The sequence below is a fragment of the Pimephales promelas genome, chromosome 7 (genome assembly GCF_988280905.1).
Source record: "Pimephales promelas chromosome 7, fPimPro1.hap1.1, whole genome shotgun sequence".
In the NCBI taxonomy this organism is placed as follows: Eukaryota; Metazoa; Chordata; class Actinopteri; order Cypriniformes; family Leuciscidae; genus Pimephales; species Pimephales promelas.
This window is the reverse complement of record NC_142775.1, coordinates 12,255,970-12,276,179: the sequence shown is the minus strand read 5'-3', so window position 1 is coordinate 12,276,179 and position 20,210 is coordinate 12,255,970. Positions and strand designations below refer to the sequence as shown.

General features: G+C 38.5%; 1 protein-coding gene across 5 annotated transcripts in view; it reads right to left on the bottom strand.

The window, feature by feature from the left end:
- The window catches only part of glsb (glutaminase b), a 67,959-nt gene extending 54,830 nt beyond the window's left edge, over positions 1–13,129 (bottom strand). For 3 of the 5 annotated variants that reach the window (XR_016169260.1, XM_039669254.2, XM_039669255.2), the window contains exon 1: positions 12,693–13,129. Coding sequence is in view for 4 of the 5 variants with exons in the window: in XM_039669254.2 (XP_039525188.1) it covers positions 12,693–12,979 (287 nt within the window). In the remaining variant the exon portion in view is untranslated. The remainder of the gene's footprint in view (positions 1–12,692) is intronic. The other 2 variants (XM_039669251.2, XM_039669252.2) reach the window with 1 other exon arrangement.
- Positions 13,130–20,210: the final 7,081 nt, after the last annotated feature.

The window sequence follows — 20,210 nt, the reverse complement described above, 5'->3', positions numbered from 1 at the left end:
TTACTCCAGTCTTGATCCTTCAAAAACAATTCTAATACACTGATTAGATTAATGTAGGCTATATTGCTCAACCCTACAACATTGTATACAATTTTGCACAAGTAAAAAGTAATTTGATTAGGGGGTAATTGTTTTTGCCCCACCATCATCATATTATTCTAATGTTACGGTGCTGTGCCAACTGCCAAGTACCATGTGAAGCTCTCTGGAGGATTGTGGAAACTTCGGTTGCACCTCTGTGAGGCCCTGGTGTTGAGAAATCAGGCACCTCTGTACCACGTGCAGTTCACAAGAACATTCTCTGGGGGGTTTCAGATGTCAGATAACTTTGCTGCACCTGCCTGACAGAGTGCTGGTAGATCAACTTGTCAGATAATAACTTTAATAACAGGTATCACATCTTCCTGTACATTCACCTTTTGTGCTGAAAATCCCAGCAATTTATTGAGAGACTTTTGTTATTGAGTGAATAGATTCAACTGACATGCCAGACAACCCGTAACTAAGAAATGTACAGCAATAGTGGAAAACTGAAAGTAACAATCTGACTGATTCAGAAAATACCAGAATGTGTGCATGCATGTGACAAAATGAGTAATAAAATCCCAAAGACGACCTAAAAGAGGTGACCTATTGATTATTGAAACTAGAGGTTGCTGCTACTGTATGAGTTTCAATAAGTTGTTTAAAGGGGTGGTTGATTGCGATTTCACTTTTTTCATTTTAAAAAGTGTGTAATGTTGCTGTTGGTGCGTGAACAGTATCTGCAAAGTTGCAGCGCTAAAAGTTTAATTTAAGCAGAGATATTTTGTGTCTTTTAAAAATCGTTTAATGCCTACAAAAACGACTTGAATGGGACTACAGCTGGGTTTTAGACGTCACTAACCCATACATTTGCATCAACCCTCCCTCCGGCATATGCAAAAAAGGGCATGGCCATATTTCAGCGCTTCGTCGTAAGTGTGTTATGTTCATCCAGCTGTCAGGTCTTCTGTGTTCGGGCTTCCCACGGACGTTGTAGTTTGACAACAATGGATACAATTTATGTTTGATTATGTTCCTGAAAATGACGATCGTAATTTAGCTCTCTGTGCTGCGCATTTTACGGAAGACAGCTTCCAGAATCTCCACGAATTCAACACCGGATTCAATAAGAAACTGTTACTAAAACATGAAGCAGTTCCAACTTAAAAAACCAGAGCCAGCAGTTGTTGGGTCACAACCTGTAATTCCAGACGTAATGTTTTAGTTTTATCAAATGCCAGCGCTGGCTTTATAGCCACTAGGCTACTAGTTATGCTATTCCGTGTCTACGACAAACGCGTACAAACATTTTGGACCTGAATTTTGTATATGTTCTAATGTTGTAAATGTATTTTTCATGTATACTTTATGGTGTTATTTTTCGATTTGATCAAGAACTTAAACCAATGCCAACGCTGTTTGTGTATATAGTTGCCAGTCAGTTCGATGCTATTTTGTGTAAGACAAACGTGTATAAAGTTAAAAAAAATATAGCAAATTACCATTCAAAAACGTTTTGTAAGAGCCGTGTGTGGTGAGGTTCTGCTTGCCTCTCTTCATTGCCGCTTTCTGGGTCTGATTCTGGCTCATACTGATACTGCAGTTTCGACACCATTATTTACATTTGACATGAACAACACATGCAACTTTCGCACGTAAAGGTAAAGGGCGTGAATTTTCCTGACAACATGCACTACAGTTTAGCCAATCACAACACACCGGACCAAACTAACCAATCTGAGCCCACTGCCTGTTTCTGAGGGAGTGGTTTCATAGACGTCAACCTGTCGTTCAAATGACAGAAGAGAAAGCGGCTTACAATAAAGGTGAAATTTATGAAAAATAAGACTTTTTAAATAAGAAAAACTACTAATACGTGTTATATTGCACCCCATAAACACAATCATGCAAAGAAAAAAAGCAGTAAACCACCCCTTTAAATGAATGAACAAAGAACTTGGCAAATCGAACAGCAACATCCTGGCAACTATTCAAGCACCACTCGCATTTTCTTTATGTTCAAATCTAGTTTGCCGTTGCATTACAGCCCATTCATCTACAGTAGTATCGTTGCTATATCAATAATACAAATCTGATCCAAATTCTCTGCAGGTGCCAGAGACAGCTTTTAGCAATATCTTCACTGCTTAGGCAACAGGTTCCCCGGCATGCAAGGACAAGAGCTCAGTCCATTTTTCACACTCCGATGCTTTGGACAATTATCCGGAGAGAGCTTAGTTGTCAGCAGCGAATCAAGTCCACGGATGGCTTTCCAACAACAAATTATCATGACTCAGACTAACAAGTACAGTGAAAGACACGGTTTCAAATAAATGCTTGATAAAAGGTGATCAAGAGCACAGATGGCATTAAATTGTACTTTTGGCACATAGACCATATCTTTTGGCACAGAAACACATGCTTTTGTTATTTTCAGGCCATAGAATCAAGATATATAACCCCTTGTTGCCTCAGCTATTTTCCTTGACACCATGTTCAGTTATTTCCACCTCCTGGAGAGGGTTGACCTGTGTGTGTCATGCTGAAGGAGCCATGCATCATGTTACACACAGAGAGAAAGCTAAAACATTGTGTGACTGATGTCTTCTGAACTTCATATTAAAAAAAAATCACATTAAACACTCTGATTCATTAATGAATATAACAAGGTGTTAATTTAACTTTGAGTGCCACTTCACAAGGCTCAATTGGCGATCAAGGCGTCATGCTGAAGCTGATGTTTCACTTCGTAGAGATCATTAGGATGCATTGAACATGTCAGGGCATTGCCTCTTGTCCAACAAAAGACAACATTTAATAAATCAAAGTGACAATAAAAGCGTTGTCTATAAAAGACAAAAGGCAACATGTTAGAAGAACTGGTCTGATTGAATGCTTTTCAAGAGTGTTTTAGCATTTCTGTGCTCTAGATATACAGTCACCACACCCATCATGGTGAACTACAAGTGAAATACAAAATAATCAGCTAACTGCCTTATGGAATATAATGAAAACAGGATGATGAGTGTTGAGACACAAAAAAACTAAAAGAAAGAATTGAAATCTCCTAATATACTGTAGAAGTGGAAGGCGCCAATCTAATAGAGGTGGAGAGCAGAACGGCCTTCTGGGATTCCCAAGAGATAAACTGACATTTCACAGATCAATAAGAGAAACGTTTGCTGACCTTCAGAAGGTCCTTGATGAAAAAAAAAATAGTGATATGCAGTAGTATGATGGAAAAAAATCATCTCATCTCAATAGTACTGTCCCAGCACCATGTAGTTTTATTAAATAACCATGTGTAATCCAATGATCTAAATAAATACAAATGAAAGGAACTCCATCTTTAAAGAGGATTATCATACTACTATTATTTGATTATTTTCTCTTTTTATTTGGAACTTGGAGGAAAATGAAAAGATTGTATTATTCAGACAAAATGAATAGCAAATACAGTATATACACTCACCGGCCACTTTATTAGGTACCCCATGCTAGTAACGGGTTGGACCCCCTTTTGCCTTCAGAACTGCCTCAATTCTTCGTGGCATAGATTCAACAAGGTGCTGGAAGCATTCCTCAGGGAGTTTGGTCCATATTGACATGATGGCATCACACAGTTGCCGCAGATTTGTCGGCTGCACATCCATGATGCGAATCTCCCGTTCCACCACATCCCAAAGATGCTCTATTGCAGTGTTTCCCAACCCTGTTCCTGGCGGCACACCAACACTGCGTGTTTTCTTTGTCTCCCTAATCAAACACACCCGATTCAACCCATCAGCTCATTAACCCACCTGATTATGAGCTGATGGGTTGAATCAGGTGTGTTTGATAAGGGAGACAAAGAATACACGCAGTGTTGGTGTGCCGCCAGGAACAGGGTTGGGAAACACAGCTCTATTGGATTGAGATCTGGTGACTGTGGAGGCCATTTGAGTACAGCGAACTCATTGTCATGTTCAAGAAACCAGTCTGAGATGATTCCAGCTTTATGACATGGCGCATTATCCTGCTGAAAGTAGCCATCAGAAGTTGGGTACATTGTGGTCATAAAGGGATGGACATGGTCAGCAACAATACTCAGGTAGGCTGTGGCGTTGCAACGATGCTCAATTGGTACCAAGGGGCCCAAAGAGTGCCAAGAAAATATTCCCCACACCATGACACCACCACCACCAGCCTGAACCGTTGATACAAGGCAGGATGGATCCATGCTTTCATGTTGTAGACGCCAAATTCTGACCCTACCATCCGAATGTCGCAGCAGAAATCGAGACTCATCAGACCAGGCAACGTTTTTCCAATCTTCTATTGTCCAATTTCGATGAGCTTGTGCAAATTGTAGCCTCAGTTTCCTGTTCTTAGCTGAAAGGAGTGGCACCCGGTGTGGTCTTCTGTAGTTCGAAAGTTCGACATACTGTGCGTTCAGAGATGCTCTTCTGCCCACCTTGGTTGTAACGGGTGGTTATTTGAGTCACTGTTGCCCTTCTTTCAGCTCGAACCAGTCTGGCCATTCTCCTCTGACCTCTGGCATCAACAAGGCATTTCCGCCCACAGAACTGCCGCTCACTGGATGTTTTCTCTTTTTCGGACCATTCTCTGTAAACCCTAGAGATGGTTGTGCATGAAAATCCCAGTAGATTAGCAGTTTCTGAAATACTCAGACCAGCCCTTCTGGCACCAACAATCATGCCACGTTCAAAGTCACTCAAATCACCTTTCTTCCCCATACTGATGCTCGGTTTGAACTGCAGGAGATTGTCTTGACCATGTCTACATGCCTAAATGCACTGAGTTGCCGCCATGTGATTGGCTGCTTAGAAATTAAGTGTTAACGAGCAGTTGGACAGGTGTACCTAATAAAGTGGCCGGTGAGTGTATTTATATTGACACTTTATGTAACATAAGAACTAAAAGCAAAAGAATGAAAACAGCTGAACTAATGTTAAAAAGTCATTCTAAATTCTGATTGGACATATAACAGAAGTCTTGCACTGTAAAAATAAAATCTTGAAAAAATATTTTCAAGATTTGTTATCACAACATATTTTCTTTTGTCAAATCAACTTTATAATAATTTATTTAGTTGAGATAGCTTATTATTTTGTCAAATCAACTTTATAATAATTTATTTAGTAGAGATAACTTATTATTTTGAGTTTCTGATGATTAAATTAATATCCTTCATTGTATTAACTCACTTTTTCCAGTTCAATGAACTTAAAATTGTAAGGCAACCCAGGTTACTTACTTTTTTAAGTTAAACCAACAATATTTTTTTACAGTGTAGTAATTACAACATTTTTTCTTTTGTCAAATCAACTTAAATCATTTATTTAGTTCAGATAACATATAATGTAGACTTTCTAATGATTAAATCATTCTCCTTCATTGTATTAACTCACTTTTTCCAGTTCAATGAACTTAAAATTTTAAGACCAGGTTACTTACTTTTTTAAAGTTAAACCATCAATATTTACCAACTGTAATATTTTACAGTGTGGGAAAAAGTTTATACAGTTTTAAAGAAAACTCATTTAGTTTAGTATGTTTATTTATAATATTATTTGTTTAAAATTCAGTTTAACTGCAATAAATAAGTAAGAAACAAACAAAAAAAAAAAAAAACAGTAAGCATCAAGCCCCGAATTTAAAGCAGAGTGATATCTATTTCATAAAGATAAGTATTGCCTGTCCTGGTGACCTCTAGTCCTTAATAATAATCTTATTCCAGTGCGAATCGGCCTTGTCTGTAATTTGTAAAGTAAAAATTACCCCGCAAATGACTACCATATTTCGCCGAACACCGAGGTCCTGTGATAATATTAGTCCCGTGCGAATCGGCATCTCTGATTTGGAAAAATTATAATTTTTTCAAGGTTTTTATTTCCTGTGCGCTTTATCCATCTTTCGCGAAGAATGCCGTCTGCGCTGGAGTGTTTTGATAGTATTTTGGGTGCTATAGGCCTAGGTCATATCGATATACACCATACAACAATATACAATTTGCAGAAAGAGAAAGCTGGAAACCATCAGAAGAGCAAAAACTAAAAGAATGATTAGATGGAGATAAATCATTCTTCTGTTTATGATATATCATCCAGCTAGACCTATATTAACGACAAGACATTTCCAAGCAATCGCCTATTGACATCATATCCAGGAGATGCGAGTAAAATCACAGTGTTTCGTAATATCCCGTTCGAATGCGCCACACGAAATTCAGATGTGGGTGAGTAGTTTCTAATTCACACGAGGTCCCCAGATAATACTACTACTCCCGTGCGAATAGGGCTATAGTCTATATCAAAGCAATTCTAGAACAAATATTCCTCTCACACTTTCCACATCATAACCTGTTAAGTCTTGTTGTCAAGGCAACAGCAGTAGCTCTGGGAGTCTGTGACAGCATGTGTCTGGTGTCAGTGATCAGCTTCAGGACCAAACCTGTGGAAGTGTGGTCTCACTTTCACCCATAACATCAGCTGCAGACTCATGAAATTTCCATCACCTCTCCTCACCTTTTTTAAAATACTGAATACACAGAACATCCCCATGACAACAAAACAATCAATATCTAATTTTCAAGGGAAAGCAGAAATGATTGCTTCAAACGGGACGTGTCAGTTCACAGCTTCTCGCTGGAAGTATCAAGCCAATTAATGGTGAGTAAACACAGCAAGGCCATACATGCATAGTTAAAACTGGCATATAGAGGTATTTGGGATGGGGATGGGGATGGATGAATAGAGTGGTGCAGGTTTGACATCACTTTGTAGGCCAAAACGCGGTTTTGGTTAAAAGTCTGTGGTGAACACGAACTCAAGACACTTTCTCATTTTATTCTACGACATAAAACACACACAATTGACACTTAGCAAGCAGGTTAGTTAAGCTCTCAGATTCTGTCAATTATATTACACAATTCAAAGAATAAATACCGTTTTGGCGCTTGTACATGTTACACTACAGATCCCTAGCGCACGTGAACCGATCGTCTCTACTAGCTGGAAAAAGAACACGAACACTGTTGAAAGATACAGTATGCTACAACTTACCAAAATGTATTCCTCATGCATAATGTCGACCAATCATTTTTTGAACTCTTCCCTGAACTGAAATGTAGTAATTGGCTGTATTTCCACACGACTGACATCAGGTTCAAGTACACACAAGCCGGCGCGAGCGCGACTCACTCGTCTATTGCAGTTTGGCTGGTGCTAACGTTGCCCGTCCGCATACCGCCTCCCATGGCCGGAACTGGTATTACGATACCTGCCGGGCCGGGGCTAGTAATTTAGCATGCTAATTCAGGTTAATATCTCGGCAGCACTATAACTTGTCAGTTTTTTAATGACATCTTTGCACTTATTTCTTCTCATTCTTTTGATGCGTGTAGCTCATTTTTCGTATATTGTTACCTCAATTATTACATATGGCACCTTTAAACATTCAGGCCGAAAAGGTAAGATCAGTCTGCTTACAGCATCATTGTGGTTCTAATTCTGCTCTTACAAACTATTCTAAATCAGACGTTCTAGATAAAACGTTTAGATAAAAACTGAACGAGGTGTCTGAAGCTTAGTAATGGTGACTATGATGGGACAATGGGACAATGGTGTAGTTTGTTTATAGCTTTTTACTTCTGGCGTCTGCATTTAGGCTTCAAAATGTATAAAAGTTGTGTATCTGTGATAATTATATTGATGGACAAAAAGTGCAAGTATCATCAAATTTTGTTGATCGCAGAGCTTGTTTTTAGTGATAATCCAAAAGTGAAATTGGGTTTTTGTTGAAGGAACAAGTGTGAAGCTAAGTTGGTCTACAAAGTGACGTCAATACCTGCACCACTCTTTTGCGTTCACGTACTCAACGTAGATGTCTGTGATTGGCCATTACGTTCAAGCTCTCAACATAGATGTCTGTGATTGGCCATTGCGTTCAAGCTCTCAACATAGATGTCTGTGATTGGCCATTGCGTTCATCCGCTCAACATAGATGTCTGTGATTGGCCATTGAGTTCAAGCTCTCAACACAGATGTCTGTGATTGGCCATTGCGTTTAAGCTCTCAACATAGATGTCTGTGATTGGCCATTGTGTTCAAGATCTCAACATAGATGTCTGTGATTGGCCATTGAGTTCAAGCTCTCAACACAGATGTCTGTGATTGGCCATTGCGTTTAAGCTCTCAACATAGATGTCTGTGATTGGCCATTGTGTTCAAGATCTCAACATAGATGTCTGTGATTGGCCATTGAGTTCAAGCTCTCAACACAGATGTCTGTGATTGGCCATTGCGTTTAAGCTCTCAACATAGATGTCTGTGATTGGCCATTGCGTTCACGCACTCAACATAGATGTCTGTGATTGGCCATTGTGTTCAAGCTCTCAACATAGATGTCTGTGATTGGCCATTGCGTTCAAGCTCTCAACATAGATGTCTGTGATTGGCCATTGCGTTCAAGCTCTCAACATAGATGTCTGTGATTGGCCATTGCGTTCAAGCTCTCAACATAGATGTCAGTGACTGGCCATAGAGTGCCGAAGTGATGTCGTCACTTTGTAGAACAATTCGGAAGCTAGCGGCGCATGGGTTCCCTCGATTGATAAGCTATGCATTTTCCCATAGACTTTTGGAAAATCGCAAAAAATAAGATCTGTGTTTAACAAAGAGTTGTGACCCTTACACGTTTTGTCTATCAAGATAATCTTTACAAGTTAATCCAAAATGTACAAATTTTGAAGCCTATATAAAGTTTTTTAAAAACACAAGCAGACACAATAAAGTTGAAAAAACAACAACAACACATAACCAGGTTATAACTGTGTGTTCTCAAAACGTGAAAATATTTAGAGGCTTTGTTCACCACAGACCTTATTTCAGGCAATTTAGCAAAAAACCCATTCAAAAATCCCATAGACTTTAGAGCGAGGGAACCGGGAGTGCTAAAATGCTAACTCACAGCGTTTTGGCCTACAGAGTGACGTAACTTCGGCACAGTTTTGTGTTCAAGCTCTCAACATAGATGTCTGTGATTGGCCATTGCGTTCACGCGGTCAACATAGATGTCTGTGATTGGCCATTGCGTTCAAGCTCTCAACATAGATGTCTGTGATTGGCCATTGCGTTCACGCGGTCAACATAGATGTCTGTGATTGGCCATTGCGTTCAAGCTCTCAACATTGATGTCTAGAGGTGTGTGTAAGAAAACATTCATATGCGCTCAAAAGGCTAGAGGGAAATGCTGGTATCGTCACATTTTTCACATTTCACATTTTTATCAACACTATATGCGGTCGAACACTACACCATATTCATGCAATTACAACCTTACAGCACTTTTAATTGTGTGATAATCTGTATTACCCATTAGTCCAAGTTCAACACATCACTAAACAGGATTATGCTGTACGTCATCAACTTTAATTATGCCAGCTGAACCAATGCCCATGTTTTTTTATTAACAGAGTAGGCAAAGACAGCAGAAATTTAGTCTATTTGTCTCTATTTTATTTTTTGCTCCTCCTTGAGACAGCATGGCATTCATGAGAGGATGATCAAGCTCTCGATTAAAGTCTGTCTGCAGGGACAGAACAAGCCTTCTGCGTCATCTTATAAATAATCCATATGGACAGACGAGCGATGAGTCACGCACACTGTGTGAACCACAGGCAAGCAGAAGAGCATGAGGAAAAGACTGCCATGTTCATCTATAAACATGAATAATAAGTTTGGTTAAAAGAGCTAAATGCTCCACTGAAAACACTGTAGCAGATCCCCGCATACACTCACGGCCTGTTTGTGGAAGTGCATTATTAAAATTCCACAGCTGCCGTATGTGTGGAGTCATAAATGGAGCAGCTGATAAGATCCACCGCCACTCCCCTCTTCAACTTCCACAAAGTAAACATTACTGGGTTAACACACTAATGCTTAACATTATTTGGTTTCATTATGATTCATTCCAGTTACTCAACTTTTACATGCATCCATTACAAAATAAATAAATCATACTCGTTCCCTCAATCATTTAATGGCCCTTTCTGCAAGTCATCAGGAGGAAGACATTCTGTTATGAATGAGCCACTCAACAAATTTGCTAAAAACACTGAGTTGCTCCGATCTTATTGTGCAAACAGTAAATACATTTTATTTGTCTACTAATTTACTTATAACAGCAGTAGCTAATAAATGATTTTGTTAGCCTAAATAACTTGTATGCATGGAGTTGGAACACATTCATAACAGTTTCTTTTCTTGTTGTGAATGACTATAGGCCAATCACGCCAAGAACAATAAGTAGGGCTGGGTTGACATTTGAAATTTATTTATTTATTACAAGGACAGACAGTGCATATTAACATGACAAGTCAAAATATGCCAGAGTTAGCCAAAAGGCTAGTTTTCATCTGCAATATCGATTTATCGTTTTTAATCAATTATCACTTTGATGAAAAAACATCGTTCATTCTATTTCTCTCGATCTCACAGTCAAAGTAACCATGGCTGTGTCCGAAATCTCCACTCAAACTATTACTCCCTACCCCTTATGAGCTCACCAGCATAATAAAAACCACTTTCGAACACTACTCGATCGTCTCTCGGCGCCATTGATTACGTCATTGCTGTCGCACGTACGTCTTTTTTACGATCAGCGCAATGCATGATGGTATGTAGGGCCTGGGTTAGTGACCATACACTACTTTTCAAAATGCATTCTGGGATACATTGAGTGGACTATATAGGGTATAATAATAATCACTACATTCAGACAGCACTACAAAATGGTGAGCCCACTATATAGTGAGTAGTGGGAGATTTCGGACACAGCCCATGACAACGGATAGCGTATCCTTCCAAAATGGCGTATCCTTCCCACAATGCAACGCGGAGTGATACGCGTGACGTCATTCTCAATAACTTTGGTTTACAAACGAGTTGTTCCAATTCATTAATATACTTAACGACCCAGTTCATTCAGATGTTTCACCCAATTAGGCCTAGATGTTTTTGGTTATATAACTCATGAAACACAACTTACATAATTGTATATAAAAAAGAGAAGGCCGATTCATTCATAAACTAGGGCTAAATCGCATATTTCCCTACTTTATAGTAGGCTGGCGAGATTTTGAAGTGTGCATACGGTGAACACTTCACTATCCCATAAAGCCAGGGCAGAGTATTTGTGAATGGCAGGAGTGCAACTGACTGGTAGGTCACATGATAATGACAACATGACTAATATAGTAAGTCTGGATTACATTCATAATACACACATTCATAGAACATACCTTTTTACCGCTCATGAAGTACTTACTCGAAATAAGTACCTAATGTTACGTTACTCAAGAGAGTAATGTTAGGCCTAACTTATGTGATTTCAGACGTTGCTGTTCATTTAAAAACTAACGGCATATTCGTTCAGTGCGTTCAACCAATGAAATGCTCTTTTACAGCCTAAAGGCCAATTTATACTTCTGCGTAGGGTGCGCGCGGTAGGTACGCCGTAGCATACGCACAGACGAGTCCCATATCGCGTACCCTTCGCCGTAGCCTGACGCGCACCTCATCGAAAATGTAACTACACGACGCGGACCGCAAGACCGGTGATTGGTCGGCTTGGTAGCATCGCATTTCCTCCTACGCATTTCTGCACGTACCTCACGCATTTCCACACGTACTATCTCCTCCGACGTCTTCTCTCATTTCTGCCTTTCAGTTTTTGTAATTTCACAAAAATTAACTGTTTTTCCACCTCAATAAGCTCCAACTCCAACATGATCAGCTCTCTTTCAGTCGCTATTGCTTATAGTAACCTAGCTGCGACGAATCTAAACACAGTGGAACATTAAAACCCTCCGTCATGTTGTTCCAAACCTCTATGTGTTTGTTCTGCTGAACACAAAGGAAGATATTTGGAAGAATGTTTTAATCAAACAGATCTCATTCCCCATTGACTACCATAGTATGTATTTTTTCCTACTATGGTAGTCAATGGGGAATGAGATCTGTTTGATTAAAACATTCTTCCAAATATCTTCCTTTGTGTTCAGCAGAACAAATAAACACATAGAGGTTTGGAACAACATGAGGTTGAGTAAATACTGACAGAACTTTCATTTTTGGGTGAACTAACCCTTTAATATCGTTCTTAGGATAATAGTTAACTGACAGTTTGGGGACACCCGATTTCAAGGGAGTTTGGGTTTGTCATGTTTGGGGAGGACCCGAATTGTCATGACAACGGAACAGGAGTCACGCGATTCAAAAAGTAACCACTTCTGTGAACGGAAAATGCGAGTCACTGCATGGAGGTGAACGAGATCGATTCACTCACTTAAAAACATTCTTTCAAAAACGTCAAAATGTCACATCAAGACGTAGGACTGTTCTTCACATAGGCTACTGTTCTTCAGGGGGTGCCACATTGCCAGAAAGAAACACTGTATACCGACCTAAACCAAATTCAAATATCAATATTAGACTACACATGTTCTCCACCCACTTGCTGTAAAAGTGTAACTGTACACACAGCGCCACGTTGTCAGCCATTCGGGAATATTTTGACGCGTGTGCTGAACACATGCCATATACTTCTGATCAATAACCTTGAATATCATATGCGTCACAACCAAATGACAAATATATATTTCGTACTTATCTGCCGTCGCTTCCTGGACGGTCTCATCTTTCTTCACTGGCTCTGTGGGTTCAATCGCACCATCGGTCTTTGTACACAGAAATCTTCTCCCAGCTAAAGGCTGAATAAAAGGTCTTCCATTGTAGACAATCTTTAATTTAAAAATTCTGTCATCCCGATATGCAGCGCTGAAGCAGTACGCGTTTGGTGAAGTCTTTTTGTGCCTTATAATGTCAGAGAACGAACGCTTAGGGCTGGTTTGAATCAACTCCTTGAGCACAATTGAAGCCCTAAACTGTAACATCTCAGTCTTGTCGAGCTAAATCAGTTTAATGTCCTTATTTTGAAAAATACTAGAGGGCAACTTGTAGTTCTAGAATCAACAGCACAGTCAAATTCTTCACTTTACGCACCTATATCAAGTACTGACTGAGCCAAGGGCTTTTTAGTGACGAACACCGAGCAATGCGTTTACGTACACGCCCAGCTAACGTGCTATTGGGTGACGTGCTAATGTATGCAAGTATCCTCTCACATCATTGGCTGAAAAAAACATGTTTCATTTTTGATTGCTATGCATCACATCCTGCAATGACTCACTGTATGACCCGCGTTGTATGTTTTGTCTTTGACTTTGTAATGTTGCTTTTTGAGTATATAAGAAATTGAATGAATGCTCATTATTGTTGTGCATTATTAAGTGTTTGCACATTTACCTATTTAGCATAAACTAACACAGTAATCTGGTCACCACATGTTTGAACTGTTGCCGTCTGGAGGACGCCTCAGATAGAGTAAAAGATAACTGAACACTAAATTCTAAACACTAAATTTATGTAAATTCATATGAGTGTGCAGACTCAGCAATAAATTAAATAATTAAAAAATAATAATATTGCTTATAAAAAAACAGTATTAGTTTAGGTATACTTCAATTCAATTGTTTTCAATTGGTTCAATTAGTTTATTATAGATAGGTCTAATTGTCAATGCAACAAGTTTTTTAAGTCAAAGTTGTTTTTTAATCGAACTTTATTTTAATTACAAACACTTGTTTTAGTTTTTAGTTTTACTTTGCAATAACAAAACTATGTAGGCTACCTATATTTACCAGATATTTTATAGAACTATGCATTATATATGCTATTTATATTACATAGGGAGATTAGAGTTGTTATCTATTTAAAGCAGTACTGTTCAAAGAAACATTATAGCTGACATATATGCATATAGTCAAATTAAATGTAAGCCCTATGTAAAAATTCATGCCATCAACTGAGGAGTCATCCATTTTATAAGACCAAGTGCAATTCAATTAGACATAAAATCTGTTATAATGTTAAAATAAACAAATAGTCATGCTTAATGATGCAAAATTATTACCTGTAGATAATCTGATGCAAGAAAATGTTAATATGTAACTGGGCGAAAAGCTTGCTAACAACAAAATTTGATTGTGGCATGCTTTATTTAGAGAAAGCTGTTTATCTCTAATGGCTGTAAAATAAAGAGCTCAGGTCTGCATGCATGGAGCTCAAGAGAAACCAATCACGACTGATGTTTCCATATGTAAAACACAAAGAGAAAAAATATCTGGATTCTGGGGATCAGTTCAGGTGTTGCTGTGGGGTTGTGCAACCATTCAATGACAGTTCAAGGCCCTGTCTTTATGTTGGTAAACATTAGGCTGTAGTTGAAATAGCTCAGTTGTGTTCTTGTGCATCACACCCGATGCACCAATCCCATGAAGCATTGGGAATGATGGTGTGTCAGTCTAAACAACTTATATATTTTAATATATCTGAATATTTTGCAATAAACATTAAAGAGAATTCTATACCTACAATTTATTACTAGTTGTCAATAGTCATCTGTAGAGTAATGCTTCATAGAACAAGTAGTTTCCTCATAGGATAATTTTTTCTTGGGAGTGGGAAAACTACATCTGTAACTGAGGCCACTGAAAAAGTGGACAGTCACTGTTGTTGTGCTCTACTACAATCCAGCAAGATATAAGATATTTATAAAGATAATCATATACTATATGTGATTAATCTCTTGAGTATCCAAAAAAAAAAAAAAGCTTATCCGTTCCAGTTCAGAACAATTTTATTTTCTGTGTGAGTTTGTCCTTGAGGAAAACAATATAATATGACTCATTCAGGCCTACCCATTCTAGAAACTTCTAAACTTTTACAAGGCCTAAACCAAAGGAAAATGTAGGGTTTTACGCCTTCTACTGTCAGGGTGAGGTAATTACACAAGGTCACGATTTCACGCTTGGCTTCAAAAGAAAATAATCCATTAGAGAACACGTGACGAATAGAGTCTGATGCTGCCATCTTGTGGAGAAGCTGCACTACTTCCTGAACTTAAGCCAGCTCCTTTCCTGTCTGCCATTATTGGAGAAATTGATTAATTCAGGTGTGCCTGACCTCAGTAGTCACGGTAACAATAATCAGACACCTGAATTTATCAGCAGACAGGTAACAAGGAGCTGGCTTAAATTCAGGTATAGTAAAAATAAAGCCAATTGCCAAAACATAACAAGAGCAAACATTTCAGTTCGACTGTCTTATTTTTTTATTTATTCTTGATCAGTTTTCCTCTAGTTATAAACAGCAATATATCTCTTACAACAACAACAACAAACTAGCCTGTAGTAGGCTAGTGATGGTACCACATGAAGAGTTCACGTGCAAAAGCCTCTAAGTGCCATTTGAAATTTTCTTCTAGAATGATAATTTTTTATCAAGCTTGTATATTTAAGTTAAGTGATTTCACTTAAATGGCAATGATAATTACCTATTAATTGTTATTTAAGTGAAATTACTGAACTTAAATATACAAGTTTGATAAAAATCATCATTAAAGAAGAAAATTTCAAATGGCATTTAGAGGCTTTTGCATCTGAACTCTTCACATGCTAATACCACCAGTGGTATTGAGAATGAGGAGTTGACGTCATTTTACAGTGCCCCTCCCCTTTCCGCCATGTTGGTAGGATTCCCACGGCAAAACAGATTCCGTGTGTTTTTAGCTCGGTAGTAGAGGAGTTTCTCGCAATACCGCACTGTTTTACCATGCCTGGAAGTAACTGCTGCGTTAAAAAGTCCTCCAGTAACTCACACGATAAACATAGGAACAATGGAATTAAGTTTTTGGGGTTACCGAAATTGACACAGCAGGGAGAGTCTGATCTATCGAGGAGACACCGGATTGCTAGGTTTGCTGATGCCTTTAGTATACGATTTTCACTGTTTGCTGTGCCTTAACGAACATATGCAAAAGTGTTGTTTGAGTGCCTTGTTCATTACTTTTTTTTATTTCATTGAAATAAATGTTTGAAACAACTTGATATGGCTTAACAATATTTATTGAGAACTGAAATATATAGGCTATTTGGACAACATAAGTTTCATGGACAACATAAGTAATAATAATAAAATAAATTAATAATACTGTAGTGCAAAAGAACAAATATATTGATGCTGCTTCTCCAAATACAGCTGTTTTGCACTTTGTGTGAGTTTGTTCCTGTAAGGTCCCTTTTCTTTCGCCTTATCTTTTTGCATTGCTTTACTTTCTTCCTTTTTTTGTCGTATTCTTAGATCCGTCTCTGTCCTGCCAAAATAATAATGTTTAGTGGCGTCTATGGGTTCTAAAGGCGTTGCCCCTGGTAACCGATAGCGTCTCCTACCATCATGGACTCCCGGCTCAGACCCCGCCCAAATAGGCACGTGACTCCTCATTCTCAATACAGTACTCTTGGTTTTATGGAACATTTCTGAAAAGTATTTCCAAGGCTTTTGATACTGTACATTGTGACCTCTAATGGAAAGTGCTCTTGCAATTTGGATGCTCTGTAAAGTTTACCACAATCTTGTGGCAGTTTCATGACGTGATGACAGCCAAAGTAACATTGGGTGGATTAGAATCGCCACACTTTGCAGTATGTTCTGGAGTAAGACAGGGTTGTGTTTTTGCACCTGTCGTGTTTATCTTCTTGCTGTGTGTTACAAAGTGGCGTTGCTGTGGCTTATAGACTGAACGTTAACCTCTTTAACAGTTTCCAGGCAGTCACTAAGCTTTAGTTGGATTTTGTGCTGGAATTGCAGTATGAGGATGATTGTGCCTTGGTTTCACACACTACAGAAGGTTTGCAGACCACTCTTAATGCTGCTGTTAGAGCATACAGCAGGATGGGCTTAGATGTGAATCTCAAGAAAACAGAAGTCCTCTGCCAATGGAGTTGGACACTGGATCCCCTGCAAAAACCTCCGGCATTCACTATTCATGATTCCAGACATGGGGACTTGTGACTTGGTGACTTGGACTCGAGTCGACTCGAGTCGCTATTTTTATGACTTGTGACTTGACTTGACAAAAAATAAAATACTTGAGACTTGACTCGGACTTGGGAGTTAAAGACTCGGGACTTGACTTGACTTGAGACACGATGACTTGAATGACTTGACTGTTAATCACATCATGTTTTCAGTTTGAATATAAAATATATAAATTATGTAAAAAAAAAATAAAGTTGATCCAGCTGGAGCGCAGGCTGAGAATAGCGCTGTCATGACTGGATCACGAGATCATCAGTCATGCCCGCACACCACGCCCACTTACATCAGATCACATCAACATGTCAGCCGGAGGGATACCGAGGGTCGTTGCTTTCGGCTTCAAGAATTTCTCAAAACAAGATGGCAAAAGAATAGCGCTTTGCAAGACATGCAACGTTAAGATCGCGGACAGCCAGACGACAACCTCCAATTTCGTCCGTCATTTGAAGAGCCATTCTGCCCAGTAAGTGCTTGTCAATTTGTTAATGTTATCTGGTTAGCTCGTTCGTAGTTAGCTAGCTAATGTAAGTTAAAGGAGAACTCCGGCGCAAAATTACACATTTCCTAGTCAACCATTATCTGAGATTTGTTTTCATGATTGCCGAATGTAAATAGTTTTATCTATAAAAACAGTTTAGCCTATAACGCTAGTATATAGGGCATAGAGTAATGACAAATAAAAATCGCTTGTTATTACCACAAGGCTCAAAATAGCCCCACGCTAACATAATAAGTGTCCCTACATTCAAAACGAAGCATTGAGAACTTTGTCAGTGTCCATACAGTTTAATAAGAAGATATTTTATACACACAGTCAACTTCGCGAATACAGGAAGAAGCTCAGGGAGTTCAGTTTTCCTGTAGGAACCCCTAAGCAATACTGCCCTACAAAGGCAAAGCGCAGTAACTACACATTTGGTCAAAAATGAGTTAAGACTTGTAATGGGCTTTATGACATGTGTTCTGTCTTGTGAAAAAATATCTGGGTTAAATTATGTCCCATTTCGGAGATGCATTACCACATAATCTACCCATAACATGTTTTACTGGCTGGTATAAAAACTTTAAAGACCTTTTTCTCTCTGTTTCTTTGTTTGTGTAGTTAGTTACTGCACTTTGCCTTTGTAGCAACCAATAACGTTCCGGAGGGAGGATTTCTACAACTTGCTTGAACAGTTCCATTTTATTCTGAACACAAATTTTAAACACACACCAGTCAACAATAAATCAGGTTTATATTAATATATTTTCTTAAATGCATTTTAAATAATAAAAATAAACTAAAAATTTATTTTTATCAAACTTGACTGGGTGTAATTACTGGGAGTAAGTGAGTAATGTCTAATGCTTTTTGAAAACTTAAGGCTTTTTTCATAAAACAAGTCAGGACATCATCTCATTGTTGTATACATTTTTATTTCTTTAAATTAGTAAGCTAGTAAATTAATGCGTCATTGTACCCAAATGCACTTCCGAATGCGCCTCTGTCCATTTCAAACCAAACTGATGCCCATAGATGCACGTTTAGAAGAGTTTCAATTGCATGGGAGGGAGTAGCCAGCTTGCTCTCTGTTTTGTTTGAACATCAACAAGTGATGTTACCCCGCCATTGCTGATACATTTAAAACATTTAAAACATTTCAAATTGCTGAAAATTTAAAACATTTCAAACACACTATTGGCAGAAGTGAAAAATAAATAATTTTATTAAGTTACAATTTAGTTTGATTCCATGATGTATTTTACTGAACATGAGTATTTACAATGCAAATCCAAATTATTGTAATTTACTGGCAAATACTTATCTTGTCTTTTCACTTTATTAAGATCAGATTCTGCATGTAAAATTACAATAATAAGGTGACTTGACTTGCACTTGACTTGACCTACTACAAGACTTGACTTGACTTGACTTGACATAGCCTGTGACTTGACTTGACTTGACTTGCCCCCCAAAAAAATACTTGGGACTTACTTGAGACTTGACGGTTAAGACTTGAGACTTACTTGAGACTTGCACATGTGTGACTTGGTCCCATCTCTGCATGATTCCCTACTTGTCACAGTGCCACACTCCAAATATCTTGGCAGTTATTTATCTAATGATTGTATTATGGATCAAGATATTCAACACAGGATCAAGCAGGCCGCTGCTTCATTTGGGACTTACATCTACACACAAAGATTCCTGTATATCGGGACTTACCACCCTCCTGTATGGTTGTAAAACATGGACCATCTAGGCTCGACATGTGAAAATGTTGGAATCTTTCCAAAGTGACTTGGCAAGATTGAGTTCCAAACATTGAGATCCTGAAAAAAACTCATTGTTGGAGTATAGAAGCAACTTTGATGCTCTACCAACTGAGATGGCTTGGTCATGTTGTGAGAATGCCGCCAAGGCGCCTTCCACGTAAGATAATGTACGGTCAATTACATCTTGGCTCCCGATTTGCAGGAGGCCAAAAAAGAGGCTGAAAGACCAGCTAGGCTTTCTTAAGAAGTGTGTGATAAGGCCCACATTCCTGGAAACTAGTGCCGTGAATCGCAAGCTCTGGCAGCATCTTTGCCAAAATGGAGTACAAAGCTATGAAGACAGGAGATCTGAACAATGCCTGAATAAAAGACATCAGAGAAAGCAGGCCAAGCTTGTTCCTGCTCCCTTAAGATCATCAGGAGAAACTTTCATATGCCCTGTCTGTGAAAGACAGTGTGCATCCCGCATCGGACTATACAGTCATCAAAGAACCCACAAGTTATAGGAGAATTTATCATCGGATGACGATGGACTACCCAGAGAGCGACTCTTGGTATTATGGAACATTTCTGAAAAGTATTTGCAGCATGTGGTGCATGTAAAATACCTCTTGAATAAAATTAGTTTGACAGTGACTCAGAGGTAAAGCCTGCCATATGAAATAGCTAGACAAAATAAATTAATTAAACAACTAAATATTTGAAACTATTATAGAGAGAATATGGAGATAATGCCCAGGAAAAAAACTGTTTTATATAGATGACCAAACTGAGGAAAAAAAAAAGGAAAAAAAATGCATTTTGAGTAGTTTCTGATGTTTATTTAGCCAAGATGAAATTCTGATAGCTACTAATGCAAATCAATGAGATCTAAATACAATGCTTAATATCACTTGTCACTTTATATCTCCCAATAATGTGTCTTAGTAA